The 27,688-nt window shown below is 33.9% G+C and overlaps 4 protein-coding genes across 4 annotated transcripts in view; 2 read left to right on the forward strand and 2 right to left on the reverse strand.

The window, feature by feature from the left end:
• Positions 1-314: 314 nt before the first annotated feature.
• LOC123307131 lies at positions 315-1,000 on the reverse strand. The gene is made up of 2 exons (XM_044889349.1): positions 671-1,000; positions 315-457 (listed from the first exon to the last, which is right to left on the reverse strand). The coding sequence occupies exons 1-2, from the start codon at positions 915-917 to the stop codon at positions 315-317; spliced, it is 390 nt and encodes a 129-aa protein (XP_044745284.1). The 5' UTR covers positions 918-1,000.
• A 4,736-nt stretch (positions 1,001-5,736) lies between these two features.
• LOC123307673 (glutathione peroxidase-like) lies at positions 5,737-6,681 on the reverse strand. The gene has a single exon (XM_044890075.1). The coding sequence runs from the start codon at positions 6,462-6,464 to the stop codon at positions 5,955-5,957; it is 510 nt and encodes a 169-aa protein (XP_044746010.1). The 5' UTR covers positions 6,465-6,681; the 3' UTR covers positions 5,737-5,954.
• Positions 6,682-10,696: 4,015 nt separating this feature from the next.
• Positions 10,697-14,883, forward strand: LOC123307996 (nucleolar protein 9). Its single transcript, XM_044890512.1, has 6 exons — positions 10,697-10,812; positions 11,032-11,264; positions 11,609-12,450; positions 13,023-13,151; positions 13,203-13,541; positions 13,599-14,883. The coding sequence occupies exons 2-6, from the start codon at positions 11,078-11,080 to the stop codon at positions 13,860-13,862; spliced, it is 1,761 nt and encodes a 586-aa protein (XP_044746447.1). The 5' UTR covers positions 10,697-10,812; positions 11,032-11,077; the 3' UTR covers positions 13,863-14,883.
• Positions 14,884-25,585: 10,702 nt separating this feature from the next.
• The window catches only part of LOC123306882 (oxidative stress-induced growth inhibitor 1-like), a 61,908-nt gene continuing 59,805 nt past the window's right edge, over positions 25,586-27,688 (forward strand). Inside the window, exon 1 of the mRNA XM_044889063.1 lies at positions 25,586-25,796. The gene's annotated coding sequence lies outside the window, so the exon portion shown is untranslated. The remainder of the gene's footprint in view (positions 25,797-27,688) is intronic.

The raw sequence follows: 27,688 nt of genomic DNA on the forward strand, positions 1-27,688 counted from the left end.
GAGACAGAGTCTCTGGTCGCGTATCAAAAAACTCAAAAAAGACGCGGTGTGTCGTTTACCATGCTACAGGATTCGATAACGGAGAAAGCTTTGGCTCATTTGCAAGCATAGATCTGTTTCAAAACTAGTACCTGATGAAAAAACAAAGTGTTGAAAATAACGGTATCATAAAATTTATTATATCTGTATGGTACAACAAATAAACACTCCGCCCCAAAGAATTTTTAGCATACTCTTGGTGGGTGGTTTCAAATTTCAACCATTTCATAAATAAATCGTATAATAAAGTGTAGGAAAACAAGGAATGATAAAAACTACAAACAGTACAAACCTTCTGGTATTGATTTCTCAATCCCACTTGGCCCGGCTTCAGAAGGTATTTTTCCCGTATCAACTCCTGTTATTACTTCAGAAAGTTTTTGCTCATTTGCAAGCTGATCTGTTTGAAAACTAGTTCCTGATGAAAAAACAAAGCGTTGAAATATCAAATCATAAAATTTATTATATATGGTGCAACAAATAAACAATCCACCTCAATTTCGAAGAATTTCTAGCTAACTTTTGAATCTTTGAATGATTTCAAATTTCAACCATTTCATGAATGAATCGTATAATATAAGACTGAATACAGATTTTGAGACAATTCAGTATTTAAAAAAGGTAGTGTTACCTGGTACACCTATTGTTGGAACTGCATCAATTGTGAGACCTCTTTTACTACCTGGTAAATGATAATTCTTGGAAAAATGTGCATGACACACGTAGTATCTATTGTAAATCTGTTCATCGGATAATTCTTTCCAATTTTGTGGATTAATAACTTTCAACCAAGTTTTGAAAATAGTCCGATTGGCTTTGGGGAAACGATGCCTTTGGCTTACTCGATCCATACATCCAGGCACACAACAATTCTTCATTTTTAAAATAAGGTATAAAATAGCTCACAAATAAAAAAAATTCAAATCACTTAATACCAACAACGTCCACTAATTCAAGATTTTTCGAAAAGAACGCACTTAACTGGTCGAACTTTCTCCGAAGAAGGAAGGCTCAACCATAGCGTTCTGGCATTGGCAAAATGATTTTTTTCTTTGAGAAAAAAAGTTCACAAACAACATCATTAGAACTTTGATATGATAAAACAGAATTTAATTTTTTTAGGTTCATGTTCAATTCAAGATTATTGTTTTTTATTTTTTCATCAACGGAAAACTGAAGCGTCTGCGCAATGAGAATGGAATCGTAGAATCTTGAATCGCAAATTCTAGAGCTACCCAGCGGTCGATAACTGCGCCACATAGCGCCGGTGGCGAGTAGCACTAAAAACATCAAATTTGGTGGTGGGGGTTAAGAGGTGTCCCATCTATTCTCTGTAATCGGTGATTACGGACCATACCACCATTCTACTCTGTAATCTGTGCCATACCATAGACAAAGATTATAGAGATATAATCTTTGACCATAGAGAAAGGGTCTCTGGACCATACATAGAGAAAGGGGGGGTCTCTGGGACCATACCATACCTTCATAAAGTCACTGTGCTAAATACCTAGTAGCGATTTATTCGCGTGCGACAAAATCGAGTATCGACTGTTGATCGATTTTGTCGTATGTATGGATGTGCGAGTCGCATGCAACCTGGGTGAGGTGCGAGCATTGAACTCAAGTTAAAGTCTTTCTTGAATTCAATGGGTGCGAGTGAAGGTGCCTACACCTACAGATTACTCTGACCTGAAGTGAGACCACGTCATAATGCGTATGATCAAAATATCTAACATAGGGTTGTGTGTGGAAGCGTTCAAACATAGAGGAAGGGAAGATCTGTTGTCTCTGGGTTCAAATTGTTCTGACAATGCGTTCCCACGACACGTCAGAACAATTTGAATGCTTCCTCGCAAAATCGTATGTTGCATTTTTGAATCGTGCGTATTATGACGTGGTCCCACGTCACGTCAGAGTAATATGTATATTGCTTTCACATTTATTTTTGCAGTCGGTTGGCCATGAAATAATTTTCTCAAGTTTTTGTAACTAGAACGGAGTACCTAAGGTCAGCACTCATGAAATGTCGTTAATGTCATAACGCCGTTGCCACAACTTATATCAATTAATATTACGAAAATGCCGAAAGTGATTGAAAAAAGAGACAGGGTTTCAGAAAGTGCTATTTAGAATTCAGGTCCGCTCATTCAAATAGTTATACCCTGATATTCTAAAATCCACAATACGTCAGACGGTAGCGAACATATTCAATGTAAGAGAATTTATATAATGTTTCATTTGAATCTAATGGACTTATATGTCAGCTGAATATTTCCCCATCAGAATGATTGTGAATGAAGAGGATGACAAAGAATTTTTTTCTATTGGGAGACCCAAAAAAGTGGTGGCATTTGAGAATTTTATGTTTGAGTGAATTAATGCGAAAAATTTACTACAGGATTGATTTTTCTATTTTTCATTTGACTTGTCCTATACACTGTAAATATCTCAAGGTACCAATAAATACCTAATTAGTAATTATTATTATTATATCAATGCATTGAGAGGAACAGCCACAAATAGGTACGCGCCAGTCGTCCTGCTAATTGTTTATTCATGTGAAATTTTTGTTCAAAGGTGAAGTTCATCTTGATTGAAACTTCCTTTAATTCCTTTTACTAATATTGATGCAAGATGATTTTCGCTGAAAAATTTAACATCCTTGTAACTATTTGTTAATTCCTTCGGGAGATACCCATTCCCAACAACTGCAACATATATGCATTTCATCTTTGGGTTAATATTTTTGAAATCTACAACTGATGTAACGTATTCAAACTTTAGCCAAAGAAGATAACGAACATTAACTCTCCTGAAGCTAGTGCATATTATGATATTATACTGATCTCTTGTATTTTCCATGCAAATAACTGGATTTGGTATGCCTTCAATCAGTTTGTATAAACTTCAATTATGTTCGTCACATATTTTCCGAAGAGATTCGACATTGTGATAAAATACGTAATAACAGAAACTTTTACGTAGAACGGGCAACATAACGTTGATTTAAAACCCAAAAATGTTTTGACAAGCGGCATAACCCCACATTTTCGTACTATACAGAGTGAAATGTGTCAAAGTTCCATGGCCAACCGACTACTAAGATAAAAGTGAATGGAGTATAGGCACCTTAAGGGGGTTGTTCCTCCAAAGCTACGCAACAGTGACACGGTTTTGTTGCTTAGAAATTGACCTGCCTGTTGCTCGGCAACAACAAGTCAACAAGACGACACGATGCTTTATGTAGCGTCAGTGGGAATGTAGTGTATATGTTACGGCTAAAGATAGGTGTGAACATAAACTTAAGATTAGCCGGCTAAACTTAGGTTTAGCTTCGGGTATTTGCTAATGTTAGTTTCTTCTATCTTTAGCCGGCTAAACTTAAGTGTAACCACATCCCATCGGCTAAAAATGTAGAAGGCTTGAGGGGCGTAAATTTTCGGCAATTAAAAGAATGTAAAGAAATAGTAATACGAGTATAATCAAACTATTAATGCAATGCATTTTTTGTATGAATTTCACATATTTTAATAGCAGAAAAGCATTCTGTTAAGCAGTTGAGAAATTGGAGAATGAACATATATTTGTTTCAACTGTGTCTCAATGAATTCTCATTGACGAATCTAAAAATCTAAACGCTTGATGACAAAATTCGAGACATGCTATTTTGAGTGTGAGGGAAAACTGTAGTGTTAATTATTATTTTTCATCTTGTTATTATTCATAATTTGAGGGGAATTGAATGATCAGAAGGAGATAATGAAGACAAGAATGATGCCGCGAACTTCTTTATCAAAATACCAAAGATTTTCTAGAAAAATATAAGTAGAAGTAACCAATCTTGTTTGTAATTAACCGGACTATTTGGCTCAAAGATTAAGGAGTTAACTGTATAATCTTTGATTTGGCTGATAAGCTTTACGCACTTGTATCCCCCGGGATGATTCATCAAGGGTGGCGAAAGGCCATATTTTGGAACCCGTATATTCAATGACTCGGGAAGAAATTTTTAACAAAATCAGCTAGAGAAAGTGTTTTCAACTATGTTCATGTTCATAGTTTTTTTTTGTTTTTTTTTTGGTTTTTTTTGCGAAAGAATTGGTTGCAAAAAAATTGCAACGTTAGAAACTATAGTTCCTATTTCGTAATTTTTCCATAAACCCAATTATTGAATGGCAGGGAAAATATACTTTTGTTTACGGAAAAATTTTTCTATGTCCAATATCTCATTTTCTTGTGGGTTCATATTATGGTTTTTCACAAATTAGGCTCGGTTTGAAGAGCATTAATCTCCTAAACAGATAAAAATAACTCGTTAAATCTTGAATTGAAAACCCATAGGCGTTATGTAATACAACCCGAATACATTCGATGCTCTTTTGCATATTTCAATTCTAAAAATTTAAACAAAAAAGTGGCCATGTGCGTTCGTCCTCTCCCATCCGACCATTCTTGAGACATCACCTCTCCGCATGTCCATCGAATACACTTTTAGCCGTTCCGTTTTGGGTAATGTGCACATTAGCCGGCTAAAGATGAAATGCCCTGACGCAGATGAATATTTTATCGAACTTTAGCCGATCCTCGAATATAAACCTAAGTTTAGCCGGCTAATCTTAAGTTTATGCTCACACCTATCTTTAGCCGTAACATATATAATAGAAAATATGGGATGAACACGAAAGATACACGCTGGCGATATCGGATCGTTGTCGCGTTGCGTTGCTTTGCTGACATGGCACATACATGACAAAGGCGATGCGTAATTTTTAGTTTGAACTGAAAACGACATATTTCACGCAACTGACATTTCACTCAGATGTAAGATATCTGAAAATTATGTATCGCCTATGTCATGTATGTGCCATGTCAGTGCTATGCTACTTTGGGGGCGCTCCCCCTAAGAGGTAAGAGGGGAAGTGATGGAAGCGTAAAGCGCATGGGTAGGAGTCTGGAGAAAACAGTCTCGCTTATTGCCGAACATGAGAAATCAATTATAATTTCAATAGTTTCAGGTGGGTATTTGAGCCAAAGATTATAGAGTTAACTCTATTGCTATTTTATTCACATGTGTAACAATACCTACCTTTAGAGATTTCCTATAGGTCACAGACAAAATCTAGTTTCCAATCAGACAATTATTGGAATATGTAGTTACATATTATATTTTTTCATATTGATTTCATAAGTAATTTTTTGGTTGTTTGTTCATCCTCGAACACACTTTACATAATGCTATTTTATTTCATTGTAGCCAGAGGAAGATGGAATATAGTCTCCGTAACGTTGTTCTAGGAATCCGAGTGATTCGTTGATTCCTGAAACTGCAATTTGTCGTCTAGGTGTATGGGAAAGAAAGAGAATAGCTCGTCAGAATTTCTAGATTCAATGATTTCTTCCCCGATCCCGATGATGATTATGAAAAGTAATGCGAAATACTGATTAAATTCCAAACGTAGGTACCCACACAAATAAGACGAGCCTCTGACTGTTTTAATCAAAAATTCACTTTGGCAAATAGAGCTCATATGTGGTTTTACCCATCAAAAACAGGATAAAATCTCATTCATGGAATTTGAGTATGATATTTTCGAAAACCCATATGAAATGATTTTAATGATCCTACTACATATATTAAATTCGACAACATCAATATTGTAACTATATGCATGTGTAATGAATCTTTAGAAGTGGTAATTTATAAATATTTAATATTAAAAGCTACATTTACCTACTCAATGAAAATATCATTACCTATATGCTATGCATAATATGCATACCACTTCATTACATAAATCACCTATGCAAATGATTCACTAATAAATCAATAATTTCATCGTTTTGTGCAATCCATATAAATCATGATTATTCGATCTACAAAATGCTATAAGAAAGCGTGCTTTTCCGATATTCTACCAATATTTCTCAAGCGATTCTAATAGTTCTTTTGGACTAGTGTTTGGTCCATGTCTCTCCACAGGCTGGCCATCTTTATCGATAATGAATTTGGTGAAGTTCCATTTGATGAAATCACCCAAAACACCCCCCTGCTTCAATTTCAGGTATTTCCAAAGTGGACTTCCATCGCTTCCATTTACATTCACCTTTTCGAAAACATCAAAATTAACGTTTTTAGATTTGATGAAATTTATAATCTCTGCTTTATCCCCTGGCTCTTGGCCAGCAAACTGGTTACAGGGAAATGCCAGAATTCGCAGTCCTTTCGACTCAGAATATTTATCGTAGATTTCCACAAGTTCTTCATAATGATTTTTCGTGAATCCACACTCTGAGGCTACGTTGACAATGATACATACATGTCCTCTATATTTTTCCAAAGATACTGGTTCGCCATTGATGTCATTAACGGTGAATTCGTAAATTGATTTCGCATTTTTATAGTTAACAGGCTCTTCAGACATCTTCCGACGAAAAGTTTTCAACAAATCAAAATTTTATCGTTATAATATTTGATCGACCCTTATTCGAAGAAAGGATCTACAAAAGTGAGTTATTGTTGGTCTAAAATTACTGAATGTTAACTAAAATGGTCCCATGCGCAGAAAAGGTTTATTATTTATTTAGTGGTGTAGGTGAAACACTTGGGAAGTAAGGAATAAAATAGCAGGTGTATTGATCAATGATTGCTAACGCAATTTGAATAAATGGTTTCCTATTACCAGCATCAGCATAAATGTCCGTTATTTTCTAACAAAATAAATACAATTATACGAGAACTTTATCATTGTTCTGGATCGAAGTAATCGTCAGAATTATTCTATTTCAAGCTGAGCATGTGTGAGTATATTTATTCAAAAGGAAAAAGAATAAAATTATCATTAAAAGGTTCAAAATTATTAAGGCGGAATTCAATAATTCAAATTAAATAATGAGTGAGAAAATGATATTGAGACGCATAACACCTTTCGATTTGCCATTATGCGTCTGAGTATCATTTACTCATTATCCAAATAATATAATACCAAAATTTCAGCCTTCCTGGTTTCTTGACACTTTTGCAATCATTTACTTCTTAAGTGCCCTGTCTGATGATCATGTAGTATATTGAGACTTTGAGGACATTAGCCCTCTTTTAGTATGCCAATTTCATGTTTGACTCTTGAATATCCCATTCCCAATATTATAATATTAAAATTTCAGCCCACCTGAAATGGTTTGAAATTTAACTTTTTCATGAAAAATTATAAAAATGAATCTTCCTGAACTAACTGCAAATCAATTATTTTTACCTATAATGTTGCGCTGCGCTAAGGCGCAGACTAATAGGTGAAGGTACGTTTACGAGAAAAATTCAAATTCCCACGAAACCGAAAAACTTTTCACAGTTTGTGTTTACAACATTGCTACGTTGCCGATGCATTACCGATTTATTCCAATCGTTTGGGTTTGGATGTTTTCGATTAATTTTCGAATAATCATAGTTTATCACAATCAGTGTGTTGTGATTTGCATTAATTTAATTTCCATATGTGTATCTTGTGTTCCCTGTGTGCATTTATGTATAATATATTTTGTCCCAGAAAAGAGTACAGTTATCCTATATATTTGCTCATTCCAAACTGGAAACAACAATTCGGAAAAATTGTTCCAATAATGGAATAATGAAACATCTGAACGCAACTGTAGACCGGATTCGGGATCATTGTCTCTCGTCAGTACAGTGTAGTGCTGAATATTCCGAGCGGAGGACATAGTTTTAAACTAAATCGGGTTGACATTTTGAGAAATTCTCATCACGATACGCCATCTGTCTCGCAAAGACTTAAGCAAAACCTCACTTTGTCTGCAGACTCCTACATCAATTCATAGCTCCATAATTTAACTACTACCTACTACTTTGATTATAGTATAACTACTAATTACTACCTTGTTTATATAACTATAAACAAAGCGCTACTACCTATAGTCATCGAATGTTCGTCAAGCGACCGCAGACGAGTCAATAGGGTTCGCTCGCCAGACCACATTCGGTTGGGAAGTACTCTGTGTACTCCATTATCATTATCATTGCTCATTATCCCTTGTGTTGCAAGAACGAAAGTTCTCAATCAGCATCTGGGACAATGGACCAATCCATTCAGCTCGATTGTAACGTGACCCTACATCCCAGATATAGCGGATATGCATTACTAAACTCATTTTTTAAGTAAAAAGGTTTATCGCTCCGACTAAAAATGATAACCAAATTAAAGTGAAATGGGATTGAACAATTATGAGGACTGTACAAGTAAAAATTATGTTTCGTATTGTGAACACTTACATGTAAAACCCTATAATTGAACCTTTGGTTTTACGATGGAATTACGGATTCCGTTCATTGTGAATGGCCATTAAGCTGCATCCACATTATGCCGCTGTGTGCCGAGCAGAGATATACAGGCTGAGCTTTTTAAAACGAAACAGACGAGATAAAGGGCGGAATAAATTTATTTCGAAAAAATGCTCGGACACGTCGATTTTGTTTCGAGGGGGACCACTTTTAAGGTGAAATTCACAACTATATATTTTGAATAGGAAAGATAGGGTGAGTGATACCTCATTTGAAAGGCCCTTTTATCCTGAATTCAGCGTAGGTATTAATTTTTTTCTCATTTAATGCATTCGTTTTCGAGATTTTCAATTTTGAATTTCGTACAGTACCAGTCATTCCGCTATACCATGCTATGTGAAATCATCAATGATTTGACAAATTCATTCTGAGGTTACGATGGTAACCGTTAATTGTGAACAGTGGACAACGAAATAATTATTATAAGTTATTACTTTCTTCAACAATTAAGGTGAAAATGGTTTATCCTTTGGTAGAAAAAATTGAAATTATTTCTTAATTTTTCAAGAATTAATAACGAATGCGGGAATCGTAGAGGAGCTTTATTCAATCGATTGCAGCCAGAAAAGCGCAGAAAGTACGTTTTAGAACTTGTGAAAAAATTTCAGTAAACTGGATCAGTGGCCAATAAGATGAAAAATCTCAACTGTGAGAACCGTGTAAGTAATGAAGATGATGTTACTGAAATTCTAGGAGAAGTTACGGCTGATCCGACCTTGAGCACGAGAAAACTGGCCGATATCACAAATATTAGTGGAACGGTTATTCGAAAAATTCTGAAACGTAACAAATTTTACCGTTATAAAATTCATCGCATTCATGAATTGAATGAAGATGATTTTGATCGACGTCAAGAATTTTGTGAGAATATGGCTGATCGTATAGCGGCCGATAAAAACTTTCTTTTCAACATCTGTTTCTCTGACGAATGTACCTTTTTCGTCAATTCAACTTTTAACCGCCAAAATTGTCGATATTGGTCAGATGGGAATCCAAGGATTTTTCATGAAGTCCATACTCAAACACCAGAAAAATTGAATGTATGGATTGGTATTTATGGTGATCGACTCATTGGGCCAATCTTTATCGATGGAAATCTAACAGGTGAAAAATATTTACAATTGCTGGAAAATATAATATACCCTTTAATTGTGGATATTATCGAAAATGACGATCGTTATTTGGATGATCATTTTATGTTCCAACAAGATGGGGCGCCTCCTCACCATGCTGGAGAAGTGCGAAAATTCTTGGACATTCATTTTGATATTATTTTCAATTGACTCATATTCATTGTTAAAATTTTAATAACTTTATATTCACTTTGTTTTCTTTTACTGTTTCTAACATAAAATTAAAATCCATAAACCTTTCTACCCTCATTGTTGATGAAGGAAATGAACATTACTTTGATGTCTGGGGTGGAATTTCATCAAATCTACAGAATAAATGAATAATCAATTCACTTGATTTACGGCCGTCTTCAATAAACCTATCTATCCATAGTTTCGCTTCCTGACGATTAGTAACCATTGGTAACAATTCTAAAATATATCTACAGATAGATCATAGAAACGAAATCACATGCATTTTCTATCTTCAGTAACTGAAACAATGGATAGATAGGATTATTGAAAACGGCCGTTAGACAGCTTTCTTGATGACAATACCATAGTTGGTTCAAATTCAAATGTCAATATTTCAAGAATCAATGAATCAAATGAAGAAAAAACCAATATGCTGAACTCAGGATGAAAAAAACCTTCTGAATGAGGTGAAATTAACCCCATACCCCATCATCCTCATTGAAAATTTAAGGGTTGTTGTTCTAACACTAGGGCTTGAAGCGATATAGTTGTGAATTTTACCTTAAAAGTTGTCCCCCTCGAAACAAAAATCGACGTGTCCGAGTATTTTTTCGAAATAAATTTATTCCGCCCGTTATCTCGTCTGTTTCGTTTTAAAAAGCCCATCCTGTATCTCTGGTGCCGAGCGGCATTGAATACTTCACTGCAAAGATTATAGAGTTATAACATAACTCTATAATCTTTGCTTCACTGTATTTCGATGAGATGTGTTTTGATTTTTGGGCGTCCCTATGTAGTAGACAGAGATATATTCTATATCTCTGGTAGTAGATCACCGATATTTATGCAGAGTACTCTATGCCAAAGATCACAGAAACAAATTTCATCATCATGTCTATGTCCATAAGAAATCTAGGTTAGAAACAGTTTGACATTTGTCCACGTGAGTTTTGAATTCGAACTTCCACCAAAGTTCCACCAAAGAGGTTCCTCTTTGGTTCCACAAACATTACAAATACAAATAGGACTTATGCAGCGACTGATAGTATCTAGTGAAAGAGATATCCAACCAGTTGAAGAAGTTAATTCTTTTCGTTTATCTGTCTTTTTATTGTAAGTAGCCAGTTTTGTATTATATTGTGTTATGAGAAATTTTGATCTTTCAATTCCTTTAGCTTAGCATAATGACCAAGAGGTATTTGGATTTGGATTCCTCTCATGGCTCTGCAGATATCCTCTCTTTTAAATTATTTTAGAACATAACATTTCCTTAATGTTGAAACTAAGATTGTATACAATCAAGAGTAACTTAATCAACATTCTTAATTTTAGGCGATATTCGAAATAATTGGGGACGTTCTGAATTCTTGACATCAGAATGAGTGAGAATAATGAACCTCAAAGAAATAAAAGGAAACGGAAGAAGTCTTTCCTGAAAAACGCACGAAAGTATGCCAAAAAAGGTCATTTCGGATGTGGAAGCCAGTTGGAAAGTGATACTTATCAATATTTTGTGAAAATTATGGAAGTTTACAGAGAAGGATTCGAAAATGATGAAGACAAAAGTACGTAGTAAATTTCTGTTCTGAAAATTATTTAATGATTTGAAACTCTTACAATACTTATTTCTTCTGTTGCTCCAATTAAAGTAAATACAGTTTCTTTTGTTTGAAAAAATTCATAATGATTACTATCAGTTAAAGGTAATAAGTTGATTTTTATAATGACCAGGTCTCCGAAAATAATGTGAAATGTTGTATAATCATGTGTATTAATACTGCACACTGGGTGTGCCCCTACATAATTTTAGTTTTCGAATGAAATTTATCCATTATGGCTAATTATGAAATGCTTCAAGTTTTTCAATATCTAATGTAGATGTTTCATTACTTGATAATTAATTTTTCAGAGATATTTGTGGACAATGTTTTCCAACAAACAGAAAACCAGGAGATTCAGTGCAGTTGTAATCAAATAGGTTGCAGGGTAATAGAAATGTTATTGCCATTTGCAAGTGATGATGTAATGAAGAAGTTTATGGATTCATTTGGTAAAGAATTACGTCCACTTTGCAGTGATAAGTTTGCTAGTCACATATTAGAAGAATTGGTTACCCAAAGCTGTAAACGCTCTTCTCAAAATATCGATATGAAGGAAGAATATAAAGAATTTACTTTAAAAATAAGCAAATTTTTGTTGAATAACCTGGAAGATTTCCTATGGGACCCTTATGCAAATCATATTATAAGAACTTGTTTGCAAAATTTATCCAATATTCCTAAGGAAGATCCTAAGTCAAAAGATAACGACAAGAAGAAATTGAAAGAAGAAGCAGAAGATGATTCGATTGTTCCTGAATATGCAGATGTTGTTATTGAGTATGGGGAACGTCTTTTAACTTGGCCCCAGTTTCCAGATCTGTGTAAAAATGAGAAAACTTCAGGGTTTCTTCAGATTTTGTTGAAAGCTCTGAAGAAAGTCAGCTCTAAACTACTAAAAAAGTATATGAAAAAACTTTTAGAATGCTTTGCTCCGGAAGATGACAATGCAGACCTAAACAAATTACCACCAGTATTTTTAGCAACAAGTTCCCTCATGGTTCTAGAGGTTTATTTGCAAGTTGCACCAAAAAAATATTTTTCACAAATTTATATAAAATGCTTTGCTGGAAGATTGTTCAAATTGTCCAAAATACGAAACACCAATTTTGCTGTGCAAAAACTCATTACTCATTGCCAAGATAAAAGTGAAGTAAGTGGAAATTAATTATTCTAAATTCTATCAATGTGAATATTGCTTTAACACGTTGACTGCGTTATGTATTTTTCAAGATTCGTTTACCGTGTGGTATCGGTCCCCTGAGACTGATACCAGAGCTTACCTCTGCTGAGGTATAGGTCGCCGGGGACCGATATCTTAAATATTTTTCAATGCCATATTGTGTTAGATTCCTCGAACGTTACCTTGAAATTCGAAAAGTCATAGCTTACTATATAAATTCGAAGATTTGAGAAAGTTATGGAGTTAACACATGAGGAAATATAGGATCTCACTTCAATCGCACCAGAAAAGAGATTCGTATCGGTCCCCGGGGACCGATATCGCAGTTAACGTGTTAATTACGTCATTCCCACCGGTAGTGCATTTTCACAATCCTCTTCTTCCTCTTGGCATTTCCTATGTACAGCGTTGAATTTTTATGATTTGTATATTTCTCCGTAAACTTCTAATTGGCTTTCCTGATGGGACTGCCTGTATAATGACATATGCTCAGTGAGCCGTGTATTTTTGGCTGAATAACAGAGGTTACTTAAATTTTTCAGTTTGAATCTATGTTTGATGAGTTAGCTGATCATTTCTCAGAAATAATAAAAGAAGGACATACAGGTGTGATATGGGCGATTGCTGATGGATGCAAAAGGTTAACTGCCAAACAAGGACCATTTGTCAATGTAAGATTTAGAAGAATTATTATTTTGTGAATATAACAATTATACTTTCAGAGCATTTTGAAAAGTTTAAATTGTCTAGAGCCAGAATCTAAGCAATCATCAATTGTGATATGTTTGGCAAGAATGAAAACATTCGAGGAGAATACTTCATCTAGTTTGAGTAACGAGGAATTACAAAAGACTAGATTAAATTTGCATGGAACCCTCATACTGCAAATACTGCTGGAATTCAATAAACCTATTAAAATTGTAAATAGTCTACTCGAAATGGAAACTAATACTTTGAAAGCTCTATTATCCAACACTATGGGTAGTCATATTGTTGATTCATTTGTAAAAAGTCAGTTTGTTGGAGAAAAGAGTAGAGAGAAATTAGTAAGGAAAATGAAGGTAAAACCAATGTTTTATTGAATTACATTTTCATCTTGAAAACTTGAAATTTTTTAGGGTACTTATCAGGACTTGGCTGCTACGAAATTTGGCTCTAGATCATTTGAAGCTATCTGGAATGCTGCTGGTTTAAAACATAAAATGGCCATCATGGATGAGCTGTGCTATAAAGATGGTTTATGGTCGAATTCAGATCATGGAAAAATTATCGCTAACAAAATTCAATTGTCATTGTACAAAAAGAATAAAGAGGAGTGGAAAAATAGTTGGCACAAGAAGAAGGATGAAGTTCTCAAACTCTTGGAAGAAGTAGCGAAATAGAAAAGAGCCAAACACTAGGATTTACCTCAATTTTGAAATTGAATGGAAAATTATAGAAGACATGAATATCATTCCAATTGAAGCTGTGACTTAGATTTGTGCTGCTACATAATTTGAATATTTTTGGTGCATTCATATAATTTTATCTGCCATTTTCTGCTCTTGACTCAACTTATATGGAATACTATGTTAGCTGACATGTTTAAATTATTTCCATATATAACTGAAAAATAATACAAAATAAAATGGTATTCAAAATTGTTTACTACCATAGAGCCAAATACAATGAACGTAGTTATGTACATTACTGAATTTTGAAGAACTTCTTGAATTAATTTCAATATATGGTTAATAGGACAACAAAACAGCTCATCTGCTTAAAAAATGGCTGTTACAGGACAAACAAACTACAGATTCATCAGAACATAAAAGAAACAAATGTTTCAGTTCAGTCAGCATGTTTCAGCACTATGCCGGCGCATTATACTAAAAAAAATAAACTGAATAATAATTAAACACAAAGGAAACACTGGTTAGCTTCTTCTCGGTTATGTGAATTTTTATATATTTGTTATCTTTATTGTAAAATATGTTGTTACACTGAGGGTTACATGTCATTCCTGCTCGATGCTAAATATTGTTTTGTTTGTCCTGCAACGGCTTTGAAACAGACTATATTCTCAGACATGGACATCCTCAAGCTGCATTTGTAATCAATTCGTGAAGCGAAGAGCATTTCGACACAGAAGCTAAGTAGGTAGATGGAGTTCTCTGTTACCATTCATAATGAAATTTAATCTAGCACGGAATACGAAGTCGCCAAAATTTCTTGTATTTTGTCCAAAGTTTATTACGAATTGTAAATTACGTCTCAACTTTTGTGCCAAAGTGCACTTCGACCCGGGAATTGATTACGAATGCAGCATTGTAGTTTACGACTGGTTATTAGATAGAGATTATCTATGAATATTTGACTATTATGGTTCAAGAATTAATTATTTTTAATAAATGATTCAATATATCCTTTGAATTTCTTTTTATATGCGCCGCCAGCTCCCCAAACTCCAGTTTAACTGAAGATAATCGTCGGGCTGTTGATCGGGGTCGTCCACACATTGATCAGTTAATCTGAAGTTGGCGCGAACTGTAGGTATGTGGGAGCCGTACATATGAGTTACTGATAACAGATAGGCGACAGATACAGATGTATCGGATCGTGATCTCAAACGTTGATTGAAGTATACTTCAATTGAAGTATACTTCAATCAATGGATTTATTTTATCAAATTGTATCGGGCCTATCCCTGTTTGTGGAAAATTAAAGATAACAGCTACGCAAACAGAAACAGGAGATTACGCCTTTGACGTGCTGTTGGAATATTATAAAAAGACCGTGCCATCAGCTAGCGTCGGTACGGTGAAGTAAAAAATTGAGATGCGCGTTCCGCAAAGAATTAAGTCATGAGTAGTCATTGAACTAAAGAGTTCAATGTGAGTAGTAGTTGGGGTAACCGACGATGCTAAATCTGGATTTAAGCTACATTCACAATCAATTCACAGGCCGAAGTGCACTTCGGCACGGAAGCTTAGCAGATGGCGTTCTCCGTTACCATTCACAATGAAATTCAAGACAAAATTTCTTGCAAGTCGCAAACTATCACTTCGGCAAGGAATTTCGTGCCGGCTATAGATGATGCTGATGCTTATGTTTTGATCAGTTACATTTTTGATTCATTTGAGTATTTGGTTCCAAGATTATTGCGAATGGTAAATTTCGTGCCGAAGTGCACTTCGGCCCGCGAATTGATTGTGAATGCAGCTTTACTCGTGCGACGTGGAGACCTGGTGGATTTCGAAGATTTTATAGATTATATTCTACTCTGTAATCTGTGGATCCATAGATGATAGAAAGAAAAAATGTTTCTATGATGTATGCACTTTCAGCGGTGGGGAAAGGGTCTGCAGGCTTTCTAAGCTGTAAAAAAAATGTGAAAACAATGAAGCGTGTGTAAAGAAATGGCAACAAGAGACAGATCCTAAAAACCTGTTCCTCGTTCCAGATCTCAGTGTAAGCAGAGAAAAAATGTCAACGGGGTACCATACATATCTTTGTATGATACATGAAAACAGAGATAAAAACCTCAGAAAAAACTCTCTGTTTGCCCGTATAAGTGTAATGATGATGTATTTGTGTAAAGAATAAGCTGAAAATAATTGAAATTGAAGGACATCTTCTTCATATGACAAAATCCAGATCTGAGACGTAACATAGAGCCATTTCCTGCTCAAGCCAATGTTTAGGATAGGTAATTGTGGGAAACAGAGTTATACCGCTCATGTTCGGTCGCCAGAGACTCGTTCGTAAGAACAGGGTGCACCGCGAGTAGGTGAGGTTGGCATTTGAGAGGAGAGGCTATAATACGCATCCTTCCCCCTTACACCCCGTTTTCGAGATATTTGAATTTTTGTAGTCACAGGATGTCAGCAGATTCATTCACCGCGAGATTCATGGTTAAAGATATTTTAGCAGGCCATTCTGTTTTTAAATTGGTCCCAACAAGGTTTGGATAAAAATAAAAGTTGTAAATTGTTTTTAGTAGTTTTAATGAATACTTTTGGATGACATCAGGTGACTGCAAGAGATCGAATATCTCGAAAACGGTTCAATTTTTTGTATTTGGTTGGATAGTGGGTACCTTTTTCATGTAATTTTCTTCGCTTCATCGAATTTTTTCACCGAAACGAATACAACAAAAGAAGTTTTCCCAAAAAAAATCATGACTCACCCTCTAAAAACACCCTTTATAACAATATGTATTAGATATTTATAGAGGTATAAAGAGAGTCTGTTATGGCATTCACCGTTCAGATTAGTTTAGAAGTTATGCGAAGAAATTTTTTAATTTTATCAACTTTGGAAGGATATATCTCCCTTAATATGTATGCATTTTGGGCCAGGAGTTCATTTATCAAACTATATACATACTTTTTTTTCAATGTACTATCAACCGCAGTAAGCTCGGTAGACATTTTTGACTCACCCTGTAAAGGTATATCATTTCTCGATTTAGATACCCATTGAAATTAAGAAATTTTTTAAATATTGGCATATTATCTATTATATGGCTTCAGTGGCTCCGCCTGTGGGTACATCATAGGAAAGGATCGCTATGTTCTTCGAGCCGCTCGACTACGGAATATGAGGTTTGGTTGAATTCGTTTCTTTGAAAAAAAAATTACATTTGAGCGTTTTAATCAGATTTCCGAGCGCCCTGTCTGCAGTATTTCGTCCAAAATTAATATTCTTATACCAACATTAATTAAAACATGTTACGCGAGTTACGATAAATCTCGAATATTTGATGATATGATAAATTATTGTATGATACTTGATCATAATTCTATTGTTTCTAATCAAGTTATAAAAATACATGCATGCATGACCGTTTCATCGAGTATTAGTGATTAAATAAGTAGGTAGTCAATGACCATGCATATTCAGATTGAAAAGACCTTAAGAATTTGATCAGTCGACCCGTATTACCTACTCAAATATTTTATGGAGTCGGTTTGAACTCTAAATAGATAAAACATGTACTGCTCCTCTAAACAAGAATGACCAAGGATGTTGAAAAAATTTATGTGGCCGGTTATGAAAGAAGAAGCTGGTTTCAGTAGGCATCGTAAATTGAATATATGATTCAAAGGCGATAAAAATGACCGAATTTATTCATGATAGGTGTATATGTGAAAAAATTGAAATATAGCATTTTTCTATGAGGAAGTTGTTTCCCAATTGAGCACTAATAGTTATATTCCTAACAAGTGTGGAAAGTGGTATACTTGTGCGCAAATGCGTGCGGGAAAGAAATAGCAGGATTTTCCCGAACCGTTTTGGGAAAGTGACTCTTTGCTACATGAAATTCGTGTGTAAGAGGGTTGAACACTTGTAGAAAAAATATATTTTTCCACAAGCGTGCGCATTCAACCCTTTTTTCGCACGTATTTCGCAAAGAGTCACTTTCCCGCACATAAATGTAATGTAATGAGTAAATTAAATTCTGTCGCATATGTCTACAGGGTGAGGTCAAAAGGAGAACTTTCTTTTCATTACCGTTTTTTCCGAATCGGCTCGGTTTTAAAGATACAGGCTATTGAAAAACCATAAAAAATGTTATTTTTAGTTCTACATATCTCACAAACGGTTCTATCGAAAGAAATGAATTTCGGTTTTTCGGAATTTCGGTTTTTCATTTATTTGATAGATCTTTTTCGATCACGATATATCACCCACGTCTTCCAGTTTTCTCAGTATGACCATTACCATTGAGTATTAACTCAACTGAGTATTACTCAAAGCCATTACGTACCATAAAAATACCAAAAATTCAAAGAACCCTCATTTTGAAACTAAGTTGTTGGACGCTATCAAATTCATATGAAAAAAAAAAAATGAAAAATATCTGTGATATTCGGAAAATTTGGCTAATTATAATACAATTCTGTTTAAAAGATCCACAGATGTGGAATCGAAAAAAATTATAAAGGAAAAAAGTGTTTGTTGGACCTCGAGAATCTACTGTCTAATGTTAAAATATTTATATTTGTAAGAGTGCTAATGATGTCATTATACAGGGTGTTTCCTAATTGAATGTCAATATTTATGGGGGTGATTTTTGGGCCCATTAAGAAAAAACTTCGTATGAACATATGTCCAAAACTTCTTGTCTTTTTTGATACAGGGTGGTATTATTTAGACAGTCAGAGGCACGCCACTGACTGTATTCAACTATGAGCAAATTTGATCTTTTTAATTTTTTCAGACCGACGCAAGGGTTTCATCTAAAAGAATTAAATCTACTTATGTCTCTGCATGGTGGTATTGTCATATGTATGTATTATTATTATATTGTATTGTTATGATCATGCAGGGAAACGGTTTCTATTTTTTTAAGCGGAAACCGTGAATCGTATTGAAAAAGTCAAGTGATCAACTTTGGTAAGAAATGATTGGGAATTTCAAAAATAATTTTTATTTCAGGAAAAATCTGTGGCATACCATCATTGTCTGACAAAATAGGTAGGTCAAATAACGTACGAACGCCACTGGTGGAAATTAAGAAAAAAGTGATACAAAAAATGTCTCTTGATTCATAGTATATACATGTATGACAAATTTCATTGAAATATATGAAGTGATATTGTAGATAGTGATAATAAATGATTTATTTTTGAAAACTTTACTACCCTGTATCTTGAAAGGTAAGACGTTTAGGACATATGTTCATGTAAAGTTTTTTACTTAAAATGGGCCCAAAAATTACCCCCATCAGTATTGACTTTCAATTAGGAAACACCTTGTATATGAATTAATCAAATCAAATTTGATCGGTTTCGTAAAATGAATACATTTATATACAATAAGGTAACAAAAACTTAACACCTCGATTTTCGATAAAAAATAAAATGTGTAAAATCGCTCGCACAAGAATCCTTAAACAACATAATTTCCATCCCTATAAAATACGATTGGTTAAGGAACTGAATGATGATGATCCTTATCCCGGACTCCAGTTCTGTGAAATGGTCAGTGAAATGATTAACGGTTATCAAAACTACATCATGATAGTAACAGAGATGACGATCGTTTATAAGTCTTCTTCTACTCTGTAATCTGTGTAAGTCTTTTACTTTCAGGTTACAAAAGTACTAGAAAGGCAGAATAATTTTCAGAAAAATATGTTAGATACCAAAGTTTCAGGCTATTATGTTGACTATCCGAAATTATTTTTGACTTTTTCCCCGATCATCAAGGTCACTTAAAGGTCAAAACTGCTCTTCCCAATAGGAAGATTCCCACAAATATAACGAGCGAAAATTCGATTTATCTTTCCAAAATCATGAGACCCAACCAAAAATGGCATTCGACCTAGAAGATCAGAGTCAAGGTCAAATTCATTATGGTAACTATAGTCGAGAAAAAATCCTGAAACTTCTTTGGCAATATTTATCTCAGAAATGCTCTGTAGTTTTCCGGCTGTTCTGTTATTTTGCTTGGCCTTAAATTGCGGGGGCCTTAATGAGAAGGCAGGTATGACTTATAAGGTCATATCTGAAAGTGAAATTTTTCGCTCTTTTTTTGGTATCCCACCCCACGAAAAACGCATTTGACTTTTAATTCACCTGGAAGATCATGGTCATGGTTGAAACCAAAGTTACCATCTGATAGCCAGAGAAAAATCCTGAAACTTTTGTATGTAAAATTTTTGTCTAAAATGCTCTTCCGCCAAGTTCTTCTGACCATTCCGATATTTTTGTGATAACCTATTTTTTTTTTAGATTGAAATGTTTCGAAACAAGCAACGATTTTTGATTCCCATACGGAACATGAAAAATCTGATACAAAGTTTTATTTCGAAATTCATTAATATTTCGTGGATTCCGTGAATGACAATTGAATCACAATTTTATGAAGATTCGAAATATGCCTAATTTTGGGTTTTCTAATTTGAAAAAGCAGGGTGGTAAAATTTCACCACTTTTGGGCCACTTATGAAGTCAAAAATAATCTTGGCTCATGCGCCAATTAGAGTGTAAATAAAAAATGGAGTGATCAATGTAGAAATAACCTACGTAGGCATCTAAAAAATACAATAATAATTCTTATTTGCATTTGAATTTTTTAACTATCAATGTATCAAATTTCACAACTGTTCACTGTTCAACCAAACTAAATATCAATTAACAAAAGTAGGTAATATGCACACAAAAATTTTCGAATAAATATAATTAAAATAGTAAAAGAATGGCACAAAAAAATCATCTCTGTCATATCGATCATAAGTTTGGGACATTTTGAAGACCATCAAGAACAAACACGTGTTATTTGGGATATATTTCTAAAATTGTTCAATTTGTTTTCAATGCTAGTGAATGAGTGCAACAAATTTCAGGTCGTGGTTCTTCATCGAAAATAAAGACAGCTTGCTATTTAACTTTTGCCAGCGAATGATTAATGATATAAGGGGTATGTTGAAGTGCTTCTAGATTGAGAACTGATTAGTTATTTATGTTATACCAAACTGAAACCTTAAAAAGGAAAAAACGCTATTTTGACATTTCGTTGAAATATTCGTACCTATTTCAGAATGTTGATACCGTGGAACCTCGATATAACAAATCGAAAGGGAACAAGTGAAAATTCGTTATATCAAGTAATTCGTTAAACTAGGGTTTGTTATATTGAGGTGAGATTGGTCTAAAATTTGTTATATCGAGGTTCCACGTTCCACTGTAGTTCACCTTAACATTACGCACTCATCTTGTTTTAGCGAACAACTTCTACTTATAAATGAGAACACATTTTTATCAAATCTATGTATGAACATATTTTCTATTTGAAAGCTCTACTTGAAGCCAATGTGCTTGGGGGAATCCCGAACTTATTAGCTATGTCTAATTTTTTCATCTTAGGATTATTTTCAACATAATTTTCGCTTTTCTACGACTGATAAAGAACATCGTTTACGTTTCTCAGCATTTGCAACGAGCCAGTACTGTTTACCTTACTTGCCATCAAACAACTTTGACTGTTTTACGGTAAAAACTTGTCGAAGCCTGTCGCGACTGAATCACATACTATGGGATTGAGGGTCATATTGGTGGGAACGTTATACAGAAACTTTGAGTGGACAAAATTCGTTAATTACAGGTATTTACACTTTTCTTTGATAGTTGAAAATTCGTTCTAAAGAGGTTGTTCGTGAAAAAATTTCGTAATGTTAAGGTATATTTTACATTGACTCTTATGGACAATTCAAGGGGGTTAGGAAAAAATTCGTTAAATCGAGAAAATCGTTATATTGAGGTTCGTTATATTAAGGTTGCACTGTAGTAGGTAATTTGATTAAGGGCCTGTTCCGATATTGCTGGTTTTACTGGCCAGTAATCGAATAACAATAGAACTCGAACGGCTGGGCCAATAGGCATCTTCTCTGAAATACTGACAGTACTGTTCAGGAATATCGGAACAGACGGATAGAGTTAAAAAAAAATAGGTTTTTATTAGATGAGTGATTTTCTGTCACAAACTGAACGAGTACTTCAAAATTAATTTTCAGTTCGAAATATCTCAGTGGCGTATCATTTTTTCTATTGAGATCATTTCCCGTTCGCGAGCCAATGATGAACAAAAAATTCTTCATTCCATATCAAAAAATGCCCAATAACCCACTAAATTGCAATTTTTTTACAGAAATAATGAATGCGTGTAAAGAAATATTCAACAAAAAAGGAGTAGGTACCTATTTTTTTTATACTTATTGAATATTTTATGGACTGTAGAGTATAGAACATTCAAAAATTTTGTGGAAGTTCAGACAAATATGCGGACTCATCAATATTCTCAAGTAGGTATAGATCGTTGTTTGCATAAGGGGCTGACAAAATATTGCGCAATATTTCGTCAGTTTTTTTTTAATCTAGATTTTAGTCTAGAAAGGGCAAATGTGCACTTTTAGATTAAGTGAGCTAGTGAATAAAAAACCTATTATATAAATAGGAAAAACGAGTTGATCAATCTTTATCATTTCAATGCATTGAAATAATGCCCGTAATTTATATAAATAAACTCTCAAAAAAATATTGAATACTTACTTTTTTTGTGTGCAATATTTCTCCTTTCAGTTTCAAGATTTCTTAATAAAATTTTCTGAATGCTGAAAAATTTTTGTCAGTCATATGAGCAAAATAAATTACCCTGCAAGGAAATCACAAAGTTGAAAATTTCACGTGAATTTTATTATGATTTTACCACCTACCGTTTAATGAGGGTTACTTTTATGAGTGCCCTTATTGTTCAAATACAATTGAATTATGACTAAACATACAGGGCTATACTTATATAAACCATAAACATAATCATTGATGAAAAAGGACCAAATTATTTTTTGTTTTGTGAAACTTATTCTAAGTTTTCTCTCCCGATAATAAGATTTAAACGCAACCCTCCAAACAATCTTTTGTACGAATCAACAGAAGTAAAGCCAATATTATCAAGATTACAAGAACTAGGCAAAAAATTAATCAAGAAACATATACAAACAAGGCTATTATAGAACCACTAATACACCATTATAACACTGAAAGCACACCTAAGGCCATACTACCAGTGCTACCAATTATTGAATATTTGTTAACTTTAACATAAACTGCTTTTTTTCACATAAAATAACTCTGTATTATAATCATTGTGAATGTAACTGGCAGGAAGACCTCGGTCGATAGCCATTTGACTAATGGCAATAAAGTTTTTCTATCTCCCTCTATCTCTAATAAGATTTAGAAATAATGCGCTTCCATTATTTCTAAACCTGCCAAAAGTATCATTCAATCGATATTCGAATTGCATACTTCATTCACTTTTATTTTAGCACCCGGTTGGCCATGATAATTTGACACATTTCACTCTGTATAGTACGAAAATGTGCGATTATGAAGCTTGTCAAAACATTTTTGGGTTTTAAATCAACGCTATGTTGCCCGTTCTACGTAAAATTTTCGGTTATTACGTATTTTATCACAATGTCGAATCTCTTCGGAAAATATGTGACGAACATAATTGTTTAACAATTTTGTTTAACAACAAGTTTATATAAAATTGATTGAAGGCATACCAAATCCAGTTATTTGCATGGAAAATTCAAGAGATCAATATAATATCATGATATGCACTAGCTTGAGGAGAGTTAAATGTTCTTTATCTTCGTTGGCTGAAGTTTGAATACGTTACATCAGTTGTAGATTTCAGAAATATTAATCCGAAGATAAAATGCATATGATGCAGTGGTTGGGAATGGGTATCTCCCGAAGGAATTAACAGATAATTGCAAGAATGTTAAATACTTCAACAAAAATTATCTTGCATCAATATAAGTAAAAGGAATTAAAGGAAGTTTCAAGTCAAGATGAACTTCACCTTTGAACAAAAATTTCACATGAATAAACAATTAACAGGACAAATGGCGCGTATTTGTGATACTTAATACATTGATATAATAATAATTAGGTATTTATTGGTACCTTAAGACATTTTTACAATGTAAAGGACAAGTCAAATAAAAAATAGAAAAATCAATTTTCGGGAACTTATTCTACGATGGTATTAATCGAAAATCCTGTAGTAAACTTTTCGCATTAATTCACTCAAACATAAAATTCTCAAATGCCACCACTTTTTTTGGGTCTCCCAATAGAAGGAAATTCTTTGACATCCTCTTCATTTACAATCTTTTTGATTGTGGAAATATTCAGCTGAAATATAAGTCGTTTAGATTCAGATGAAACATTATACAAATTCTCTTACATTGAATTTGTTCGCTACAATCGCTACCGTCTGACGTATTGTGGATTTTAGAATATCAGGGTATAACTATTTGAATGAGCGGACCTGAATTCTAAATAGCACTTCCTGAAACCTGTCTCTCTTTTCAATCACTATCGGCATTTTCGTAATAAAAATTGATATTAGTTGTGACAACGGCGTTATGACATTAACGGCATTTCATCAGTACCAACCTTACTCCGTTTTAGTTACAAAAGCTTGAGAAAATTATTGTTATATCATGTCCAACCGACTGCTAAAATAAATGTGAATAGAGTATACAATCCCTGGGTATAGTACACCATGCCTAGGCCTGTAATATTCAAAATTCCACAGGTATTCTATACATTCCTTATAGGTATTGTAAAGAACAACGTCCAGTTAAATAATTTAACGTCATTTTAAGCTTAAAGCTTCCTTTACTGTCATTTTTAGTAAGGTTAAAGGAAGCTTTAAAATTAAAGCGACTTTAGGTTTGTTTATGAAACCGGCCGTAACTGATTTATACACATATCCACTAAATATCCTTTTCTTTACTTTTCAAGTTCTGGATACGTGATTTAGATCGTTATTTTTATCAATTGAAATTTTTTTATTCCTCTGATTAGGTATGTTTCATTCAAAATTGAATTGACTTTTAGAAACAAATGTGGATTCATAATGAGCCCAATGAATACAATAAGTATAAAACATTTTCATATCAGCGATAATTAATTTCAGTAATCACAGATCACAGACGGTAAGTAAGTCATAGACACTTTTCGGATACTTGAAATATCAATTCTCGCCAATAATTTAAAGAACCAAACATTGAAGAGGAGTGAAGACCGGTTCTTACAATACCCCGTTTCTCGGAAAACTCTAGTTCGCGAACGATTGATTCGGCTTTATCGCTTCCAGGTCTCGACGTGCTTTCACTGTGCACTGAGCTTGGGACACTCTGTATAATCAGTGGGATTCGGAACTGAACTCAGAATTAAAGATTATCCAAAATCTACTCATTTTTGGCATTGGTGTTTTTGTTTTAACCGGTAATTCATTTGGGAAGTGATAATTTGGTAAATTTTAATGTGCGCATTCACGGATCGATTTTCTTCCCTTACTATAACCCCTAATACATATATTGTTGGGAAAGGTCAAAAATCTTTCGAGGGCGTGGTTCCGCGCAGCCCCATCAAATATCCAATTGTCATATAATGAAATCATTCATATGCCATTAAAATTTACTGTGAAATATTATAGAAAAAAAACTATATACATCAAAAATAGATCAACGATCTCGAAGAACACCATTGCGCATGCAACTAGGAAAATGTGGTGTAGAATTACTATATACACACCGGCTATCGGCGTTTGTGTAAAGTCATCTGTGATGTGCGGAGGTGAACAGTACCGCTGCTTGTGTTATCATTCGGATTTCGATCAGGATAGTGTGGAAGGTAACAATTTCTGGAGTTACTCCTGAATTTGTAGAGCAGGTGGAATTTGCTGAACACAAGATATTTCATATATAATCATCAACCTTATTACCTAGTTTCCCGTATTAGAATCAGGTAAGATATTCTTCATCTTCCATTGATTTACCCTCAATCCTCAATCCCATAAATATTTTTTTATTTGAAAGTTCTCATTGAGCTGATTATTTACGAATGCGATTTATTCATGCAAAAAAGTCTCGAACCATTCATGTAGTAATGAAAGTTTTGTTAGGAATTGGCATGAATTCAATTGTTCTTCGTCGATAAGGAACTGATAAAATTTCATTGTGATCAGAACAATTTTCTTCTATTCATTAATTCAGACTGTAGTTCTACAACAGTGAAAGAATGAAAAATCTGATGTTATACTGAAATGAATTATATATATAGTGTATACGATTTATTATTCCTCCTAACTGAAATATCGGATTTTTCATTCATACCTATATTGTATTAACTGTAAGCCCACTTCGCAGGACTAATTTTTCTACCGTATTCATTCTTGAACGCCATGTAGAAAACGTCCTCCCTGAAATGTCTTTTATAATCCGTCCTCCAAATAAGGACCACTTGTATTGTTATTTCGTGTTTGGATGATACCTACCTATGCAGTAGATATGTTTATTCAGTACAATGATTTTAGGGATATTCTACCTGCGTAATTTTAAGGGAAAAAAAATATGTCCTCAAGCGCTTAGTTACGGAGCTACAGGGCGTTTGAAGCTTAAATTTTTTTCAGTTTTTTTCTCATTACTCCTGCAGTTTTCGAAATATTCGTCTCAAATTTGACACATCCATTGAGGCCTCTATATAATCGATTGTGCCAAATATGGATGAAAATCCACAGGGTGATATTTTTTCCCAAGTTGTTTTCCAATTATTTCGCAAGGATTTTTTTGACGTGAGCTACTGGTATATTCCAAAACTCAAAATGAATTCCTTGTTTTTTTGTTGACTTTTCGAAACCAACATTTTTGCGTAATTTCAATCAATTCTGAGAAAATCGCTACTGAACGGAAGGTCGTCAATATCAAAATAAAAACGGTATCTAATTCATTTTGTTTTTAATAATTTCAATTTATTATTATAGGAACTTATTTTCATTTTGATTTTTCCACAAAAGATGCTAGAAATGCCACCTGCGATGCAAACATCCATTAAAAAAAAATCAAACTTTCAACATCCTGTAACTTTGTAACTAATGGGCTATTTTCCTAAATTTCAAAATTTATGTCATTAAAATCCTTATAACCCAATTATGTATATCGAAATTTTTTTTTTCGAAATTTAATATATTGCATTTTGTCTGTATTTGCTTACGAAAATTCTTATTTTGAAGGTGCTCTCTTATGAACATTCTACGTCATTTCCACAATCCGGCAACGCCCATCGAGTCAATAATGGTCATGAAAGTTTTCTGATCACCATAGACTCAATAAATATCAAGTTTAGTCATGGTCGAGGCTAGGGTTGATTTTCGGGGGGGTTGTGCATAAGTCTTGAATGAAATTAATATTTCTTCAACCAATAACTCGAAATGAAAACACTGAAACCCGTCAATTTATTTTTGATTACCCTTATTTTCAGGCAATAAAAGAGTTTTTCAACTCCTTAGCCGTACCCCATCCAACTTCCGTTTTTAAAATGAAAACATATACCATGTGTGTGAAAAGCTCACGGAAAAAGGAATCCAACTAAATTCTTTGTTTTTTTTGTATTTTTTCGTTATCAGAAGAAACACTTAATTGTAATAAGAAATGAATCTTGACGAACATTGTGAATAGAGAATTCGAAAAATTTTCCATATTTCCAATGCTAGTAAATTGTCGATTCATTAGAATAGCCTTCGGAAGACCTACAAAATTTATCGAGAATTTTTTATATTTAATCCAATTGTTTTCCCGAAAAATATCCATTTTTCAGCCTGTAGTGGGAGTCCCAAATTCGATGCTCACTGAGAACATCTC

The sequence above is a fragment of the Coccinella septempunctata genome, chromosome 2 (assembly GCF_907165205.1).
Source record: "Coccinella septempunctata chromosome 2, icCocSept1.1, whole genome shotgun sequence".
Lineage (NCBI taxonomy): Eukaryota > Metazoa > Arthropoda > Insecta > Coleoptera > Coccinellidae > Coccinella > Coccinella septempunctata.

Bases quoted from the DNA above. Each gene is read 5' to 3' on its own strand.
- LOC123307131 (XM_044889349.1), bottom strand. From the start codon at position 917: ATGAAGAATTGTTGTGTGCCTGGATGTATGGATCGAGTAAGCCAAAGG. The intron at 458-670 runs GTAACACTACCT...TTTTTTCATCAG, and splicing joins TCCAACAATAGGTGTACCAG to GAACTAGTTTTCAAACAGAT.
- LOC123307673 (XM_044890075.1), bottom strand. From the start codon at position 6,464: ATGTCTGAAGAGCCTGTTAACTATAAAAATGCGAAATCAATTTACGAA.
- LOC123307996 (XM_044890512.1), top strand. From the start codon at position 11,078: ATGAGTGAGAATAATGAACCTCAAAGAAATAAAAGGAAACGGAAGAAG. The intron at 11,265-11,608 runs GTACGTAGTAAA...TTAATTTTTCAG, and splicing joins CGAAAATGATGAAGACAAAA to AGATATTTGTGGACAATGTT. The intron at 12,451-13,022 runs GTAAGTGGAAAT...TAAATTTTTCAG, and splicing joins ATTGCCAAGATAAAAGTGAA to TTTGAATCTATGTTTGATGA.